Source organism: Corythoichthys intestinalis, chromosome 1 (assembly GCF_030265065.1).
Source record: "Corythoichthys intestinalis isolate RoL2023-P3 chromosome 1, ASM3026506v1, whole genome shotgun sequence".
In the NCBI taxonomy this organism is placed as follows: Eukaryota; Metazoa; Chordata; class Actinopteri; order Syngnathiformes; family Syngnathidae; genus Corythoichthys; species Corythoichthys intestinalis.
Window position 1 is genome coordinate 30591076 of NC_080395.1, and position 19704 is coordinate 30610779.

General features: G+C 42.2%; 1 protein-coding gene across 3 annotated transcripts in view; it reads right to left on the minus strand.

Moving 5' to 3' along the window:
- Window positions 1-2490: 2490 nt before the first annotated feature.
- LOC130923085 (secretory carrier-associated membrane protein 5-like) overlaps window positions 2491-19704 on the minus strand; it is a 29310-nt gene continuing 12096 nt past the window's right edge. Inside the window, exons 2-7 of one of the 3 annotated variants that reach the window (XM_057848531.1) lie at window positions 18869-18913; window positions 18654-18773; window positions 17831-17987; window positions 17414-17515; window positions 6601-6718; window positions 2494-4142 (exon numbers count right to left, since the gene is read on the minus strand). In XM_057848531.1, coding sequence (XP_057704514.1) covers window positions 3963-4142; window positions 6601-6718; window positions 17414-17515; window positions 17831-17987; window positions 18654-18773; window positions 18869-18875 — 684 coding nt within the window. In that variant the 5' untranslated portion in view covers window positions 18876-18913 and the 3' untranslated portion in view covers window positions 2494-3962. Of the gene's footprint in view, window positions 4143-6600; window positions 6719-17413; window positions 17516-17830; window positions 17988-18653; window positions 18787-18868; window positions 18914-19704 lie in introns of those variants that run through there. The other 2 variants (XM_057848523.1, XM_057848513.1) reach the window with 2 other exon arrangements.

The window sequence follows — 19704 nt, forward strand, 5'->3', positions numbered from 1 at the left end:
AGAGTCCCGCACAGTCGATGCAAGGTACAGTATATTTTTAGCCTTTGAAAAGTGTATAACTGGTAATAGTGATAGTAGTAGTATTATTATCATGGCATGCATGAGTGAATACCTCATTAGCTGCACCTGCAAATTCCATTGAAATTAGAGGGGGGGAATTAACAGTATGAAAATATAAATACTAAAATGATTCATATATGAACAAGGTGGGTCTATAACAGAGTAATGATAGTAGGGGGAAAATAATTTACAGTACTTACATACATTGAGACAATTAATGATGGAGGAATAAAGGTAATAGTCATCACGCTGTAAATTTCATACTAAAACTCTTAGCGCCTCTCTGTGGACAAATAGGCACATAGCAAGAGACTGTCCATATGATTTTTTTAACGACAGATGCTATATTAAATGAAAAGACATTATCCTCACAAGTTTCATAATCGCTTAATAGGATTAATATTAAAATGGTGAAAAACACTACCTGCAATTTAATGTGGATTTTCTTTCTGTTGTGCCAAAAGGGCCATAGGGAGAGGAACAAAACCCCTGAAAATTACTTGAAAGAAAGCCATAATGGCACTAAAATGAGACTGATTTTGCAACATACAATTATAAAAATGAGCGACCGCAACCTATTCTAAATTGGTATAAATGCAATTTATTATGAGTTATTTTTAAAATAATACTTCCACTTCACATCTAATCACAATGTGACTTTTTTATTCCTAGGTTTTTTCGCACAGTATGTATCAGCTGTTATTGTAATTTTATACTTTTCACACCTTTAAGACTGTAGCGAGCAACTGTCCATACACTTTTCTTCATGGAATAAGAATAAATCCTCTCTTAAAGACCATTCTTGAGCAAATACTGTTGTATGAAAAGTATCTGAACCTTTTGGAATTTCTCACATTTCTGCATAAAATCACCATCAAATGTGGTCTGATCTCTGTCAAAATTGCACAGATGTAAAAACAGTGTCTGCTGGACCTAAAACCACCCAAACATTTATGGGTTTTCATATTTTAATGAGGACAGCATGCAAACAATGACAGAAGGGGGAAAAATAACTAAGTGAGCCATCTGCCTGAGGAGACTTAAAGAGCAATTGAAACCATTTTTTTACCAAACAATTTAAGTCAGGTGTGTCCCCAATCACTGATGAGTGGTTTAAAGCTTCCCTGCCCTAAAACATACACCTGGTAAGAATTGTCTTGATGAGAAGCATTGTCTGATGTGCATCATGGCTCGGTCAAAAGGTACAAAACCATCTCTAAAAGTCTGGTTGTTCATCAATCGACAGTCAGAGAAGTTGTCTACAAATGGAGAGTTTGGCACTGTTGCTTCTCTCCCAATGGGTGGCCGTCCACCAAAGATGACGCCAAGAGTTCAACGCAGAATACTCAGAGAGGTAAAAAAGGAAATTTTAGAGGGTCTGCTAAAGACTTACATAAATCACTGGCACATTCCAATATATCTGTGCACAAATCAACTAACTATATGGTAAATGGTGGTATACTTGTATAGCGCGTTTCTACCTTCTATATGTGAAACTATGGCCAAGAAAGAATGGTGTTCATTGGAGGACTCCACAGAGGAAGCCACTGCTGTCTAAAAAAAAAAAAAAACATTGTTGCTCATTTAATGTTCTCAAAAAGGCACTTGGACACTCCACAGTTTTGGAAAAATATTTTGTGGACTCATGAAACCAAAGTTTAATTGTTTGGGAACACACAAAGTCATGTGTGGAGGCAGGGCCGGCCCAGCCAATAGGCAGACTATGCAGCTGCTTAGGGCCCCTGAACACTAGGGGGCCCCCAATCTGGCAATTGTTTAATTTATATTCTATTTTGTTTACTACAGTTTGCTTTATTTGACTTTTGTGGGTTTTGATACTTGATTACAAGCTTAAAAAAAAATAAAACTTCTTCCTTAACTTTTCTTTCCTCTTTTAGAAAAAGGTTTGGCGCTATCTACTGTAAGTACTGAAAATAATTTGAGGTGAGGAGTTTGGAGTATGCAGTGCAACAAAATCTGAATAATATGCAAAATATGGACGTATGGGTTGGATTGCATGTATGGGTTTCACAGTACACTGTGACGAAATGGTGGGCCAAAAATATGGGCTCCTTTGCATTATTTTGCTTAGGGCCCCCAAATTGCCTGGGTGGAGGAAAAATAGAACAGCTCACCAACATCAACACCTCATCCCCACCATGAAGCATGGTGGAGGGAGCATCATGATTTGGGGCTGTTGTTGCCTCAGGGCCTGGACAACTTCATTTATCAGGATGCTTTGCAGGAAAACCTGAGGCCATCTGTCAGACAGTTGAAGCTAAAAAGAGGATGGGTGCTGCAACAAGACAATGATCCAAAACAAGTAAATCAACTTCAGAATGGTTTCGGAAGAAGAAAATACACGTTCTGGAGTCGCCAAGTCAAAGTCCAGACTTGAACCCTATAGAGATGCCATGGCATTACCTAAAGCAGGGGTGCCCAATCCCGGTCCTTGAGAGCCCCTATCCAGCTTGTTTTCCATGTTTCCCTCCTCTAACACACCTGAATCAACTAATCAGGATCGTCATCAGGCTGCTGCAGAGGTTGCTGATGAGCTGATCAAAACAGCGATTCATGCCAGACATTCAAGGAGTCTGACTAAATTACAGCAGTTTTGTAGAGAAGAATGGGCCAAGATTAGTCCTGATCGATGTGCCCGACTGATCTGCAGCTACAGGAAGCGTCTGGTTGAAGTTAGTGCTGCCAAAGGGGGCCACAAAATAATAAATGTGATGGTTCACTGGCTTATTTTTCCCCCTTCTGTCATTGTTTGCGTACTATCCTCATTAAAATATGAAAACCTATAAATGTTTGATCATTTTTTCATCTGTATGATTTTGACAAAGATCAGATCACATTTGATATGGATTTTATGCAGAAATGTGAGAAATTCCAAAAGGTTCAGATGCTTTTTCAGACCACTGTACATACCAAATCCATTTTTCTTGTAATGCTAATTTTTTTCCATTAAAAACAATTCCTGTGTCCAAATATTTCTTTATTGCCATAGTATTGAAACTTTACTCTCCTAAATTTATGACTGTTTCGCATCATACTCTAGGTTTTCTATCATGTATATTAGGACTTTTTTTTCTTCTCCACATTACATATTTCTAGTCTATTAAAAATACTCATTTAGATGTTTTCCCCCTTGCCTACTTCTTCACAATTTATCTTAACCTTTTCGATCAAAATGCAAGGTTTTATCAATAATATTTTTCAGAATATTTTCCTTAGAATTCTACCACTTAACTCTTACAACATATAAATATTTTTCTTGAAACATGTAATATTTTGACATTTTTATTTTAAAACCAGCATTTTTGGCAATCTTTGTTGAAAAAAAATGTCCTTATCTTTTGTAGTACATTGACTTTATTGGAATTGGAATTAACGCTCATATTCTTTTTGACAATATTCATAAACTATTTTTCTCTTCAGTGAGGTCACAATATTCCCTTTGGAGTATGACAACACCGTTAAAATTCAGAGCATAAAAAAAGTGAAAAACTGCATAGAAATCTCATGAAATCATTCTGAGGTTACAGCAAACAATCTTACAGCTGCAAGCATTCCTTAGTGCAAAATACTACTAAACATGAACTCTTCTTTGGTTGATGCAATTGCTATAAGTTCACAATCAGTCATAAACACAAATACACAGTAACATACGGTACTCAAAATAATATATTTAAAACTAGACACCCTGTTTTTTTTCTAGTACCATTTCAAAAAATAAAAAATGAAAACATTTTTACATTTTTAAGTTATGAAACTTTAACAGTTAAAGTTAGGGTTTAAGTTATGAGTTTAGCTTGAAAACAAGCTGACACCTTTGGCTCAAACTTGATTGAGCTGAAGAATGAGGCGACTGCTCCATCTTTGACCCTGATGTTAGCATTTTACATCTGGTTGTCGTTGTACTGCGGCGCCGAGTACTGATCCTGCATGGCGCCGCTTGCTGCCCCGATGGCTGCCTGCTGGGCGGCCTGCTGGACATGAGGGTTCTTCCAGGCCCCTGTTGTCCATTCCTCCTGAGCTTTGGTCATGCTGCCTCCACTCCCGCGGTAGAAATTGTGGATCTGGAAGCACATATTGGATCAAAAAGTCTTGTTATGATTTTTTAGGATTTCTACAGAGCTCTTCAACAGATCTTTTTCCAAATCATTAAATACATGTATCGACCTGTCAATCTTAAGAGGTCCTATACAAGAGCTGAATCGCAAATTCTGAGAGGTAATGATTTTGCTTTGATACACAACAAGGGTGAACACTAAATAATCAAGATAGATTGAGGTTGCATGTCTCTTGAAGGTTGATATTTAACCCCCTGATGCCTGAATTGACATTTAACAAATATACATAAAGCAATGGAGGAATACATAGGTCCATAAAAAATTACACGTTCACTACTGTTGACAACCATAGACATTAAATCAATTTCAATTGGGATGACCGGCACTGTGTAATCATGTTTTATTGCTATTAACAGCAATAGATGTCCAATCCAATTTGACTGGATGGTTGGCAGGTTCTTCTACACTAAAAGAAGCAGTGCTTGGGACGACTACTGGGTCGTGATGGATTGCTACTGCACAAAATAACATCACTTCCTCTCGAGCGATAACAGCAAATATACATGTAGATATGTACGTGATAGATTAAATGAGTTTTTATTTAAAAAAAAAAAAAAAAAAAAAAAACATTCTTTCTTTTTTTTGAGTGATTTTTTGGGGGGACAGCTCATCTGTCATTATTTTTTTCTTTCTTATCATTGAAAAAAAATCCACGCTGGATGGAGGGTGCGAAGTTTGAAACGCAAAGTAGTGAGCGATCACTGTGTTATTTAATTCCGAAAGGTTCAGTGAATGCACATGATGTAAAACTTGTTGGGTTCAGTACTAGAGCTGGGAATCTTTGGGCACCTAACGATTACGATTACGATTACGATTCAGAGGCTCCAATTCGATTATAAAACGATTATTGATGCACCCCCCTCCTATTTTATTTATTTATTTTTTAAATAAATGTTTTGTACATTAGTTCAAAAATTGTTCAAAAATCCTCTCAGGTAAATCAAACTACGATTTCAGTATCAAGTTAGCATATAACAGTAAACAAATATACAAAAATAACAGCAAATAAAATACTCCACTCCCCATTCTGTATAAGCAGCATTAAAGTACATTCAATTAATTTAATGTTGTGAATCAACTGTTACAGTTGTTAAAATTGCTCCCGTTATTCCATAATTTCCCTTCTGTTTACTTTTGTCAAAGTTTTAAAAATACTTAATTATTTAAAGATAGATTCAAGACAAGATTCTGCCGATTTAGGAGTATTTTAGATAATAAGTGAACTAGGTTCGCTACAACACAGCCTTCTAGGGAAGTCACTGCTTTAGTACTGCTTTAAGATGGCGGCTGTTTACTAACGCCGGCAAGTCTGTCATTTCGCATCTCGATTCAATAATACATGTTCTAACACTGCCTTTGTCGTATGTTTGTAGCAACTAGCAACTGGGCGTTGTTTGTAACGGCTGTCGGCCGTAGTCAGGTATGATTGTTTTTTTTTGTCTAGCGGCATGAGTTGAACATGATATTTACTCTCTGTCCGTTCCTCATTGCGTCCCAAACACCGTGCTGACTGTGTTTTACTTACGTTTTACCTGGTATAATTCAAGAATCGGAATTTGGATGTTTGTGAATCGTTCTCGAATCTTCCACGGCCGAATCGCAAATAATCTAAGGGGCAGTTTACATGGCGACTCTCCGAGAAGACGAAAAATTTCATGTTTGCATTTATATGGTTCCATTTCCATTCAAACAATATCGCAATTCCGCATGAAAACGATGTAGTATTCATGCCAGGCCCTAGGCGGCAGTGCAGATTTACAAGGCGACAGCGAATGATGCACTTTGATCTCCTCAGCCCGGAAGACAACATGCCCGCCCTCTCCAAGTAATGGCATTTTCTTTTGTTCAAAAAGGCACAACAATGGAAACATTCAACATATTTAAGTTAAAAACATTATGAAAACAGTAACTTAAAGCCGACGTTCCACCATTTGCTGTTTTTAATGTTTAATAGCACCGCTGCGCACGGCCATGTGACGTGCGTGAGTGCTTACGTCATCGAAGCGAAGGCGGTTTCCGTGCATTTGAATGCGCTGCGACCCCCGTAATCGAATCCTTCCACTTGGGAGGCAGGATTCAGAATTTTTCGTCTTTGCCTTTCGTCTTCGCCGACACCATATGCACGCGAGGCAATTCCGCTACTCAGTCATTGCATCTTCATGTCGCAAAGTCGCCATGTAAACTGCCCCTAAGAATCGGAAATTTTGCACGTCTCTTTTCAGGACCCTTAGCAAGGTTAAGAACCACTGAGTTAATCATTTGAAAGCTGCTTTTTAATAAAATTATTTATTTAGGAACTTATTAGAATGTTTCTTACATAACGGATAAAGCGGGGCTATGTACTATAACAGGGAACGGTCAAAATGAATATAAAAAGTTTGCTGTAAAAGCTGTTGTGCATTACCTTAGTGAGGGCAATGAAGGACAGCGAGGCGACGGCGGTGAACATGACAGTAGGCACCAACATAATCAAAGCAATCAAAATATTGTAACTGAAGAAGGAGATAGTGGCCAACCAGCCGCTGAAAAGGAGACAAAAAAGACTTTTCATGCATAAAAATGACTCATGGTTTGATATAAGACAATATTATAACCGCAAGCACCCACTTGGCCATCTGGACGTTAAATGTCAATCATTTAGTGGCTTTAAATGTAGCAGCGGATGGAAAAACTTTGCAGCACTTTGCACGCACAGGTGTGCATCAAAATCACCCGTGGTGACATTTCAAAAGTTTATGAAGGCTGTCGCAGTCACGGAATTCATTTGCGGGCGTCGGGCCGAGTCAGGCGCTAGTTAACGGTCGTCATAAAACATCTACGAGGCTAATTCCTAATGGTCCATCACTGTCATGTTAATGGAGGCGGTAGACATCGTGGCACGAGTGTGTTTCATAGGGGAAAGCAAATTATACGGTCTGCGTGCAACACTTTAAGAAGACTTTTGCTACCCACTAATGCATGAAGCCCTCTGGCCTCAAAAACGATTTTGAATGAAGTTTAAATTTTAACTCGTTAATAACAATGGACTGGTAGTAGTGGCTGTGAATGCCCATCTGTCAGTGCCATTGACGGCACTAGACGTTGAAACAATTTTGACTGCGAGGCCGTCAATGGCAGCCAGTGTGTTAATTTATTGTACATCCCCGGTCACAAGTTTTGAGACTTTTCTCCATTCAGTGGAATGAGAAAGCATGTCAAAACCTTTTAAGTAAGGTTGTACTGTAGCAGGGGTCGCGTTAACCGAATATTTTCCGTCGTTGACCGGTTTTTTAAAACGGTGACGGAAAAAACTGAAGTCCGTCCATCATTTTGACAGGTTGCAATTCACACCCCAGACCACAGGGTGGCGAGGAAGCATATTAATTAGCTATTGTCTCTCTTAATGCATGACGTCATTGGCTATTCTGTCAGAATATTGTAGCGTCACCGGGGTCTGGCGGCAGCACCGTGATTGACACATCAACGCGAGGTTCTTATTGGTGCCAGCGCGTCATCCAATTGGTGGACTAGATTGCCGCCTGTGTATAGAACCCAATCACATGACGTCACAACTCCCCCCCCCTGACTGGAGCCGCCATATTGTGTGTCAGCTCGTCTGGTTTACACATTACCGCTACGTACATGCCTCCTATTACGGCGTGTTTTTCTACTCGTTAACATTAATAATCAAAATGGTGAAGGCATGTGTGGCGGTTGGTTGCAGTAACAGAGAAGATAGACGGAGAGACTTGAAGTTCTACCGTATTCTGAGAGACCCGAAGAGGAGAGCGAGATGGACTGCTGTAATTCGACAAGAAATCTGGGCACCAAACGATCACCCCAGACTATGTCATTTTATATCTGGTAAGATGCATTTAATATATATTTAGAAGATTTTGGGCTGACAACCACAATTAAGATCATTGTGTGACGTTGGTGATTGGGGTCTATATAGTTGCCTCTTTTTCTTTGGGGGCGGAGTTGTTGTTTTGTTGGTGATGTTGGCGGTAAGCAGAGTAAAAAGAGGGAGAAAAATACCACGACTTCCGTGTCTAATTTTTCGCCGCCAAGCAAGTGTTACAATATTAATTAAAAATGAATGAAAACTAAATACTATTGAATATGTCATCATTATCATTTTAAAAATTTAAGTGACGGGTAAAAATAGATTATGACCGGATTTTTATGACCTGTCAGTCAAAATGACAGACAACGAAAATGTCTCGCGCAACCTCTGTACTGTAGTGAATATTAGATATGCTTATTTTGGTGAACATTTTAATTTTCATGATAAATGTTTCTTTACATTGTACCTCCTAAAATATGGTGGTTCGCAATTTTTTTTCTCATAATTATTATCAATTGAATGTCTATTTTCATGTCTTTTTATTTTGATATTTGCATACCTGTCAACCCGAGGCTGTTGGCAATCTTACAAATAGTGGCGTATGCCTTTAAAAATTGCTGACTAATCTTACAACGTCGTATATAGCGTGCAATATGAAACAAAAATAAAACTCAATTTTTAAAATAATATGAATTTAATGGTAATATTGTAATATATAACCTGGTGCAATCTGTCAGACCTGGATGACGAGGCGGACTCAGCTGCGGAGGTTCAGGCAAAACTTTTATTTTGAAAACAGGTTCTTCCGCTGACATGCGGGGAAAAAATGCACAAACAAAAAAACTCTCCAATGGAGGAATAAGTCAAAGCAATCACGATCAGGGTTAAAACAAAAAAGCACTCCATACGGGAGGAAAGGGCAAAAACACAAAACGCTCCTAATGGAGGAAAAGGCCAAGATAGCGAATATGAAAAAATTCAAACACAAAGCGCTCCAATGGAGGATAACATTCAGTAGAACAGCACTAGACTATGACGGTAGGCTATGACGAGAGGCTGACGTGACTGACCTTGGACGAAAGACACTTCTGCACAAGACAAGGGGAACTAGGGCATTAAATACACACAAGGTAATGGGGAACAGGTGGAAACAATAGGTAATTAGGTGACAAGAGGAAGGGCAAGTGTACAGACACAAGGAGGGTGAAGCCTTCAAAATAAAACAGGAAATGACATGACACAACTCCATGACGTGACAGAACCCCCCCCTCTAGGACCGGCTACCAGACGGTCCAGGCTGGTCAGGATGGTCCCTATGGAAGTCCTTGATCAAGGAGGGGTCCAGGATGAACGGTGAGGGAACCCATTGTCTCTCCTCCGGGCCGTAACCCTCCCAGTCTACCAGGTATTGGTGGCCACGACCTCGGGGTCGCACCGCCAGCAGCCTCTTGACCTGGTAGGCAGGGCCACCATCGAGCTCCAGAGGAGGTGGAGGCGCTGGCGTAGGTACCATGGAGCTCTCAACAACAGGCTTGACTTGGCTAACGTGGAAGGTGGGGTGGACCCTCAGGGAGCGTGGAAGACGTAGACGCACTGCTGCCGGGCCTACGACCTTCGAGATGGGATACGGACCCACGAAGCGGGGGGCCAACTTCCGGCAGGTGGCCCGGAGGGGAAGGTTTCTGGCACTTAGCCACACTCGCTGTCCCTCCTGGTAGGTGGGTGCTGGGCGTCGGTGGCGGTCTGCGGCCTTCTTCACTCGATCCCCTTGGCGGACGAGGACTTGGCGAGCTGCTTCCCAGATGCGTCTGCTACGGCGGACCAAAGCATGTGCGGACGGGACAGAGACCTCCCGCTCCTGTGCGGCAAACAAAGGCGGATCGTAGCCATGGACGCATTTGAAGGGTGACATACCTGTGGCGGAGGTGGGAAGAGTGTTGTGGGCAAATTCGACCCAGACCAGGTGGTTGCTCCATGTGGATGGGTTCTGGGATACCAGACACCGGAGGCCGGTCTCCAACTGTTGGTTGAGGCGCTCGGTCTGGCCGTTGGACTCCGGATGGTATCCTGACGTGAGGCTGGCCTTGGCTCCGATGAGACGGCAGAATTCCTTCCAAAAGTGTGACACAAACTGTGGCCCCCGGTCAGAGACAATGTCCCGGGGGAAGCCATGAATGCGGAAGATCTGTCTCATCATGATCCCAGCAGTGTCCTTAGCAGAGGGCAAGGCTGGCAGGGCTATGAAGTGGGCCATTTTCGAGAACCGGTCGACTACTGTCAGGATCGTGGTGTTTCCCTGAGAGACAGGGAGGCCCGTGACGAAGTCCAAAGATATCTCAGCCCATGGTCTGGAGGGAATCGGGAGAGGTTGAAGGAGGCCCATTCGTGTTCTGGTTGACGTCTTGTGTTGGGCGCAGACCGAGCAAGCCCCGACATACTCCCGGACCTCCGCCTCCATGCCTGGCCACCAGAACCTCCGGGAGATGGCGTGCTTGGTGCGCCTGACTCCCGGGTGACAGGAAAGCGGCGTGGAGTGGGCCCATTGGATCACCCGGGGGCGTAGGTCAGCCGGGACAAATAGTCGGTTCTCAGGGCACCCCCGAGGAGTCCGGGCCCCCCCAATGCCTGCTTAACCTCCGTTTCTATTTGCCAAGTTACCGCCCCTACCACACAATTCAGTGGCAGGATGGGTTCAGGTTCCTTGGCTACAGGCTCGGGGTCGTAGAGGCGTGAGAGGGCGTCTGCTTTGATGTTCTGGGACCCCGGCCTGTAAGAGATAGAGAAGGAAAAACGGTCAAAAAAGAGCGCCCACCTGGCCTGGCGAGAATTGAGTCGCTTAGCCGTCTTGAGATACTGTAGGTTTCGATGATCTGTCCAAACTATGAAGGGTTGCTCCGCCCCTTCGAGCCAATGCCGCCACTCCTCCAGAGCGGTCTTGATGGAGAGTAGTTCACGGTCGCCTACGTTGTAGTTCCGCTCAGCTGGAGATAGGCGGCGGGAAAGGAAGGCGCAGGGATGCATCTTTCCATCATGCTCCGCTCGCTGGGACAGTTTAGCTCCAATGCCCTCACAGGAGGCGTCGACCTCCACCACGAATTGACGACGGGGGTCAGGCATGGTCAGGATGGGGGCAGTGGTGAAGCGGGTCTTCAAGGCCAGGAACGCTGCTTCAGCCGCAGGGGTCCAATCGAAACGCACCTTGGTGGAGGTGAGAGCATGGAGAGGGCCTGCAATTGTACTAAAACCGCGGATAAAACGCCTGTAAAAGTTGGCGAACCCGAGGAACTGCTGAAGCTTCTTACGACTGCTCGGAGTGGGCCAGCTAACTACAGTGTTTACTTTGGCAGGGTCCATCTGAACACCCCCAGGAGTCACAATAAAACCCAAAAAGGAAATCGTGTCGACATGGAATTCACTTTTCTCAGCTTTAACAAAAAGGTCATTGGCGAGAAGACGCTTTAAAACCAATTCAACATGTTGTACGTGGGTGGTAATGTCCGGGGAGTATATAAGGATATCATCAAGATAAACAAAAACGAAACGGTCAAGAAAATCTCGGAGAACGTCATTGATCAAGGCCTGGAAAAACGCGGGGGCATTAGTGAGACCGAAGGGCATGACCAGGTATTCGTAGTGGCCGTCTGGGGTGTTAAAAGCAGTCTTCCACTCATCTCCCTCCCGAATGCGGACTAGATGGTAGGCGTTGCGCAGGTCTAACTTTGTGAATACCTTGGCCCGCTGCAATTGGTCGAAAACCGAAGACATGAGGGGGAGGGGATAGCGGTTCTTGACGGTGATGTCGTTAAGCTGGCGGTAATCTATACAGGGACGGAGCGACCCGTCCTTCTTTCCAACAAAAAAGAAACCGGCCCCAGCCGCGGACGAGGAAGGACGGATGAGCCCCGCTTTCAAGGAGGCCTGGATATATTCGCGCATAGCGGCCTTTTCAGGACCGGAGATGGGATAGAGGCGCCCCCTGGGGATGGAGGAGCCCGGGACAAGATCAATAGCGCAGTCATAGGGGCGGTGGGGTGGCAGAGCCTGGGCTCGAGCCTTGTCAAATACCTGGCGCAAATGGTGGTAGCACTTTGGGATGGAGCTCAAGTCGATTTCTGGTTCTGGAGTGACAGAGAGAGAAAACTTGTTAATTGCGGTCTCGCCAACAACAGGAACCTTGACCCCTGGGTTCTTCTCCACAAGACAACGTCCCTTACAGTTCGCACCCCACCCCAGTACAGAGCCAGAGTTCCAATCTATATAAGGTTGGTGCTTGCGGAGCCATGACAGTCCTAAAACCAGTGTCTGGGCTGGGGCAGAAAACAAATGGAAAGACATTGTCTCAGTGTGTCCTTGGACAGTGACTTCTAAAGGTTCGCATGAGTGGGTGATAGAAAACAGTCTCTCACCATTGAGAGATCTGGCCACCAGGGGTCGTTCTAGAGGGATAGCACGAAGGCCCATTAGATGGCAAACCCCCCAAGGCATCAGACAGTCGTCCGCGCCGGAGTCTATCAGGGCAGAGAGTGTACATGACAAAGCTCTGTGCTTTACCTGGACGGTGGTCGTAGAGCGGTGGGCGGGGTTTGCTGCTTGACTGGCATGGCTTTGTCTGGGCCTGCGGGCGGCGCAACCTGCCACAAGGTGTCCCGAACTCCCGCAGTAGAAGCATAGCCCCTCTAGTTGTCGGCGCTTTCGTTCCTCAGGGGAGGTGCGTGTGGGACCAAGCTGCATGGGTATGGCATCGTCAGGATCCCTAGGAGGCGAGGCCGGTAGGATGTGGGTGCGGCGAGGTCCTGACTGCTCCAGCGACTGGGGAGGTGGTCTCACAGCTTGGATAGGCCGGCTCCTGCTCAACTCCTCAAGGCGATGATCAGTGCGTATGGCGAGGGCAATGAGGTCGTCCAACCCCTCCGGGAGGTCGAGTGGTACAAGGCGGTCCCGGATAGTTGGGGAGAGCCCCTTAAAAAAGGTGTCATAGAGTGCGGTGTGGCACCAGCCGCAACCTGCGGCCAGGGTACGGAACCGAATGGCATAGTCATTGACCGAGGCTTTACCCTGACACAGGCTGCTGAGCTCTCTTGCTCGGTCTCTTTCGGAGCACACTGGGTCGAAAGTGGTCTTCAGGGCATCTATGAATGAGGACAAGTTGTGGCACGAACACGAATCACGCTCCCACTCAGCCATGGCCCAGGCTCGGGCCCGTCCCGACATGTGGGACACCATGAAGGCAATACGAGAACGGTCAGTCGTGAACTCATGGGGGGAACAGTCAAAGTGCATACTGCATTCCGTGACGAAAGCTTGGCTAGTACCTGGGTCCCCGCAGAATCGCTCTGGCGGTGCCAATCTTGGTCCTCTTCCGGGAACCAGGGAGGAAGAAGCAGGAGGGGTGAAGGCAGGGGTATTGGAAACGGAAGCTGGTTGTGCTGGGAGCAGCTGGGCTGTGAGCTCCATCAGCTGATTGGTCATTTGGACCAGCTGTGCAGTCATCGTGGCTTGGAACTCCTCCTGGCGGGTGAGACGAGCCGATTGCTCTCGGAGCGTGGCAAAAAATTCGGTAGACTCCGCTGGGTCCATTTCTGGCAGAAGTGTTCTGTCAGACCTGGATGACGAGGCGGACTCAGCTGCGGAGGTTCAGGCAAAACTTTTATTTTGAAAACAGGTTCTTCCGCTGACATGCGGGAAAAAATGCACAAACAAAAAAACTCTCCAATGGAGGAATAAGTCAAAGCAATCACGATCAGGGTTCAAACAAAAAAGCACTCCATACGGGAGGAAAGGGCAAAAACACAAAACGCTCCTAATGGTGGAAAAGGCCAAGATAGCGAATATGAAAAAATTCAAACACAAAGCGCTCCAATGGAGGATAACATTCAGTAGAACAGCACTAGACTATGACGGTAGGCTATGACGAGAGGCTGACGTGACTGACCTTGGACGAAAGACACTTCTGCACAAGACAAGGGGAACTAGGGCATTAAATACACACAAGGTAATGGGGAACAGGTGGAAACAATAGGTAATTAGGTGACAAGAGGAAGGGCAAGTGTACAGACACAAGGAGGGTGAAGCCTTCAAAATAAAACAGGAAATGACGTGACACAACTCCATGACGTGACACAATCATAGAACAATCAATATCTTCAGCTACATCATGATTACTAAAATTTAACAGTAACTTGTTATAATTGTATGTAGCACTTTTGGCAATTTCTATCATGTCTTTTGATGGCTGCACTTCATGGCACTTCCGTACGCAATTCAGTTTCACTTGAGAGTAGTTGGTTAGTGTGTCCAATTATAAATTAAAAAGGTCAATTGATAAAATTAACTTACCGATGCAATCTTTAAATCAGAGAACATTTATTTTGCTAATACTAAGACGTGATCGGCAATAGTTGTGGGCAAATTGTGTTCAGCAACAAATTGGCAAGATAAAATATCCGCTTTCATCACTTTTCATTCTGCACACTTCATCTTTATGACCAGTGTTGTTAATCGTACTTTTAAAAAGTAATGAATTACAGTTACAGATTACTTCTGCCAAAAAGTTATTGAGTAAGTAACTCAGTTACCTTATTGTAAGAGGAATTAGTTACTTGGCAAAGTAACTGGTGTTACCTTTCATGTTTTTTTGTCATTAAAAAAAAAAAAAAAAACGAGCAACCTTTGCTATGTTTGGAAGTAATTTAATGTTGTGAATCAACCGTTAAAGTTGTTAAAATTGCTCCTGTTTTTGCATTATTTCCCTTCCGTCAATTTTCGACATGGCAAAGTTTCAAAACTGTTTCATCATTTAAAGATTGATTCAAGTCAAGATTTAGCCGATTTAGGAGTATTTTAGTTAAAAAGTGACTTAGGTTAGCTAGGGAGGTTTACTACAACAGAGCCTTTCTGAGAAGTCTACTGCTTTAAAATGGCGACTGTTTACCAACGCCGCCGAGTCTGTCATTTCACATGTAGTTCTATATGCATGTGATATCTAGGCGTAGATTGTAGGCTGTCGGCACAGTCAGGAAATATTGGAGCCACCTAGCCTAGCATCGCGTTTGCTACAGCGTCACAACAAACACTCTTCCCTTCCTTGTCTCTGACTTTTCTCGCGTCATTCAACCAACGTAACGCATAGTAACGCACATTGTCTCGTTGCCGAAACGGTGACAAAATCCGAAAGGAGAAAAAAAAACGTAATGTATGAAAAACGTACTGATTTTGAACGTAACGTACGGTGTACACATTTAAGAATCAGTGCTCACTAGTACAAATTACGCTGAAACCGTACAGCTTGACAGGTATGTATTTGATTGTCATGTGACGTGAACCACGTTGGATTATATTGAGTTGAATTGTGCTATCCAAATAAACTTCCCCAACTTGCTTTATTGTTATTAAATTTTCATTATTTCATAAAATCACTGTGTTCCCTAAAATCTGTTGGGAGTTTTTTTTCACTTATTAACCCTTTTGAACTTCCTCTATGTGCATAAATTGGTTAGTACACGCAGTTATTCTTGTGATAATTCTCTCATTGTAGCTTTAAAATTTACACTATTATATATTTGTTAATTTTTTTTTTTTTTCCAGTGAAATTGTGCTTTTTATTGTAGCTCATTAAATTATTGATTTTTTTTTTTTTTTTTTTTTAATGTATTCATTCATTTTTCTTCTTCTTCACTCATCCTCTCGAGGGTCACGGGGGTGTTGGAACCTATCGCAGTTAACAATAGGCATGAGGCAGGATACACTCTGAACTAGTTGCCAGAGATTAACAACCATTCATGCACATACTCAAACCTGCGGACAATTTGGAGTGTTCAATTAGCCTAGCATGTATGTTTTGGGGATGTGGGAGGAAGCCAGAGTACCCGGAGAGAACACACGCAGACACGGAGAGAACATGCAAACTCTACACAGGGAGCCGGCGCTGGAATTGAACCAACAATCTCAGAACTGTGAGATAGACATGCTAACCATTTTTTAAATTGGTTTCGTTAACTGTATTGTTAAAATGTATTTTAATTATTATTTGAGTCTTATGGTGTTGTTATTACTATTATTATTGTTATTATTATTATTATTATCATATTCATTGTGGTAGTGGCAATAGTGTCAAATGAGGTATGTGAATTACAATCATGTATTTTTTTTTTTTTTTAATTAGATTTAAGATGTGAATAATCATATATTGCATGTATTTTAAAATATTGCAGCACGGATTGCAGTACATATCAAGTTATCAAAAAAGCGTGTTTTTAATCTAATTTCTCATAGGGTACCTCCGTCCTTATCCAGAATCAAAGACCTGTGGGCACGGGATCTTCAAACACCAATCGAAGATGGACTGTTGTCTAAGGTTTTGGGTAGGGTACATAATTCATCTATGTGCGCTCGTCATGCTCTGATTCAATTTAAGGTAGTACATTGGGTACACTATTCTAAAGTAAGATTGTCCAGAATATTTCCAGAAATCAGCCCTTTGTGTGATAGGTGTAAGCTGGCGGATGCAATATTGATCCATATATTTTGGTTATGTCCGAGCTTAGAAATATTTTGAAAGGGTATTTTTGAAGCCCTCGCCCTAGTGTTACGGGTCTGAATCACTCCTGATCCTTTAATATCAATATTTGGAGTTTTACCAGAGGGTCTGTGGCTGCCTACTTGGGGGTGTAGGGTTATTGCTTTTACCACCCTTTTGGTGCGACGTTTGATTCTTCTGAGTAGGAAGGAGGCTGCCCCACCCACAACGATAAGCGATTTGGATTTGGATATTTGAAAAAGCGATGTGCTGATGAACCTTAGGCCCGAGAACATCAGATATATTCTTCGCGGTTCTGAAAAGAAATTTTATAGTACATGGGGACCTTTTCTTTCATTCTTTGACAAAACCGCTACACAAGTGCAGGAATGACATATGCATTGTTATATTGTTATTGTTATATTGAGATGGACAACGGTACGGTCGCTTTCCATGCTGCTCCTATTTGGTGGGACATTTGACTGTATTGTATTCTATTTTGATTCTGTAACCATTATGTATTGAGAGTGATGGCACTGAAGAGCTTTCTATGGCTCTTTCTGGACGTTTACAATTAGACTTAGACTTTAGGGTTGGTCGTGTTGGATAACTTGAAACGTGAAATGTTGTTTTTTTTTTTTTCTTTTTTTTCTTTTTTTTTTTTTTTTTTATAGTTTGGGGACAGGGGTTCTGTATTTTTGCGAAACCAATAAAAAGAAATTTGAACGAAAGAAAAAAAAAATAACCATTTGGTCTTTTTTTACAGTACTCTGAGTATTTTCCTAATTTAATCAAATATTTCCCTTTGAAGTATATGTATATTTTTTCCAGCTATAATTTCTGTTGTGTAATGGTTTTGGTTTTTTTGCCTCTTACCACACTCCCCATCCAGGGATGCCAATGCTTTGAATGATGCTGATGCCCACTTGAGCCATGAACACAAAGAAGAACAGCATGAAGTTGAACGAGCTGTCACTCCTGAAAAGGTGTTTGACAGGTGTAATTTGTAAATTAATATTTTCATATATTTTCTAGTCTGAAAGTACCTGAAATAAAACAAGAGCATTATTGTTCTCTACTGGAGAATTGTGGGTTAAAAAAAAACAAAAAACATTATAAAGTACATTGACTTTCAGACTGCTATGGACAGCCATTCCAGCATTTATTAAATATCATTGATACCCAGATCAAAAGCTGAAATTATATGTTAGTTTTATGATAGGTACAGTATTAATTTACCATACCTTTTACTCTGTGGTAATTTGCAGTGGTGTGAAAAAATTGCATCCCTACCGGAAAGCCTTGTAAATGGGCCGGAACCAGCACACGTACGAACAGGGTGTGAACATGAGCAGCCATATGATTGACAGTCCAAAGTTGGTCACGCCCCCTCCTCCGAACATCCATGCGAAGCAGCCCACCAGATTGACTGCGAGCGTTGCACCGTTTACTAAGCAAATAGAAAACACCAAAAAATGGAATTCAAACAGCATTTTTTTGTGGAAAATACACAGCTAAAAACAGAACTTTGGACTCCATTATGTAATTTAATTAATCACTCAGAAGATTAAATATGGCTTTTGTTTTGTTTTTGTGTTTTTTTTTTGCTTTTCTTTTGGCCTTTTGCAAATATAACCTGATGTAAGTACAACTATTTTTGTGTATATGGATAGTGTTCAACCTTCAAGGTTTCACTTTATTATCTTACCTACAGTTGCATCATTGTTTCACTAGAATCCTAACCATACCTTAGTATAGTTTTGATTTAACTTTGGCTGTCCTTTTGCTGTGGGGTAAAAGCTTTATGGCCAACCTTTTTACACTGCTTGTTTATGGTGTCATAAAACAATGATGGCAGAAAAAAAAGTTACATCATTCTATTCCTAAATGCCCTCTCTCACCCCCACAGCTCAAACCAAGACCATCTGTTCAGCACTGTGGCTCGTTAGCAAATAAAGCAGAATGAATTTTGAAAGGGAAAAAAAGCACTTGGACTGGCTATTATTGCAGGAGGACACTTGAAAAGCATCTCCCTCTTATCGCAAGTGGAGAAGATAGCAAATCATGTTGATTAAAACCCCTAAATACAGCTCTTGAAACATTTAGCCGCACTCACACATCCACAGGTGGTACATTTTCTTGCACAAACTGCGGTGCTGCTCAGGGATCTCTTCAAAGTCCTGATAGAAGCACGGCTTGAGCGGAATAAAGCCTGGCAGTGGTGGGAAGTTGGGCTCTGCAAAATGCATGTTAGAGACAGTGTAATTACAAGGTACAACAGGCGAAAAATACATAGGCAATGTGTTGTATTTGGGCAGTTTTAGTACTGACCTGCCATCGTATTATTAGATGGACTTCCAATTCAGTGTTTTGAACCTATGACAAAAAACAGCAGTCAAATTCAGTCATATACAATGCAATATTTGTTACGATCATCTGCGATGTAAAACAATGCCATATAATATGATGCGATTCCATATGATACAATGCAATTGGACACAATATGAAGTGAAACAAACCAATAACATACAATAAGAGGCTTGATAAGCCACTGGGGTGGAAATTGCATTTAAGGTTTCTGATTTACTCTGATTTAATTCCCTAAGCATAACATGTCATATGGTGCAATGAGAAATTATAGTGTAAAAAACCTGCCTGGCTTATAAAGCGCTGGGGGAAACCCTGCAAATTGTTTGGGATATGCAAGATTTACAATAGTAGTGGTGTCAAATTAATTTTTCCTGGGGGCCACATCGTAGTTATTGTTGACTTCAGAAGGCCATTACTAGTATGTCCGCCAATCCATATAACTTAAATATCATATTATTATGTACACACAAAAAATCGAATGATACTCAATGTTTTTACTTTATTTTTTTGCCCCAACTTGAAATTTTTGGGTGGCAAGAAGAAAACTTATAGGAATAAATACTAAATAATAATAAACTATCTAATAAAAAATTAAAATATACCATACCAAAATACTAAAAATTACATACTTTTTAAACATTATTACCAGCAACTGGTCTGAAGTGTGGAGGAGAGGTTTGTCAGCAGCACAAACACACACACAGAAGTAAATAATCGTAATGATTTGAAAAATTTTTAATCTCAGAAATGTTATATAATGCACGCAGGGGTGAAAGTGGGCCGGAAAGGTCCAGAAC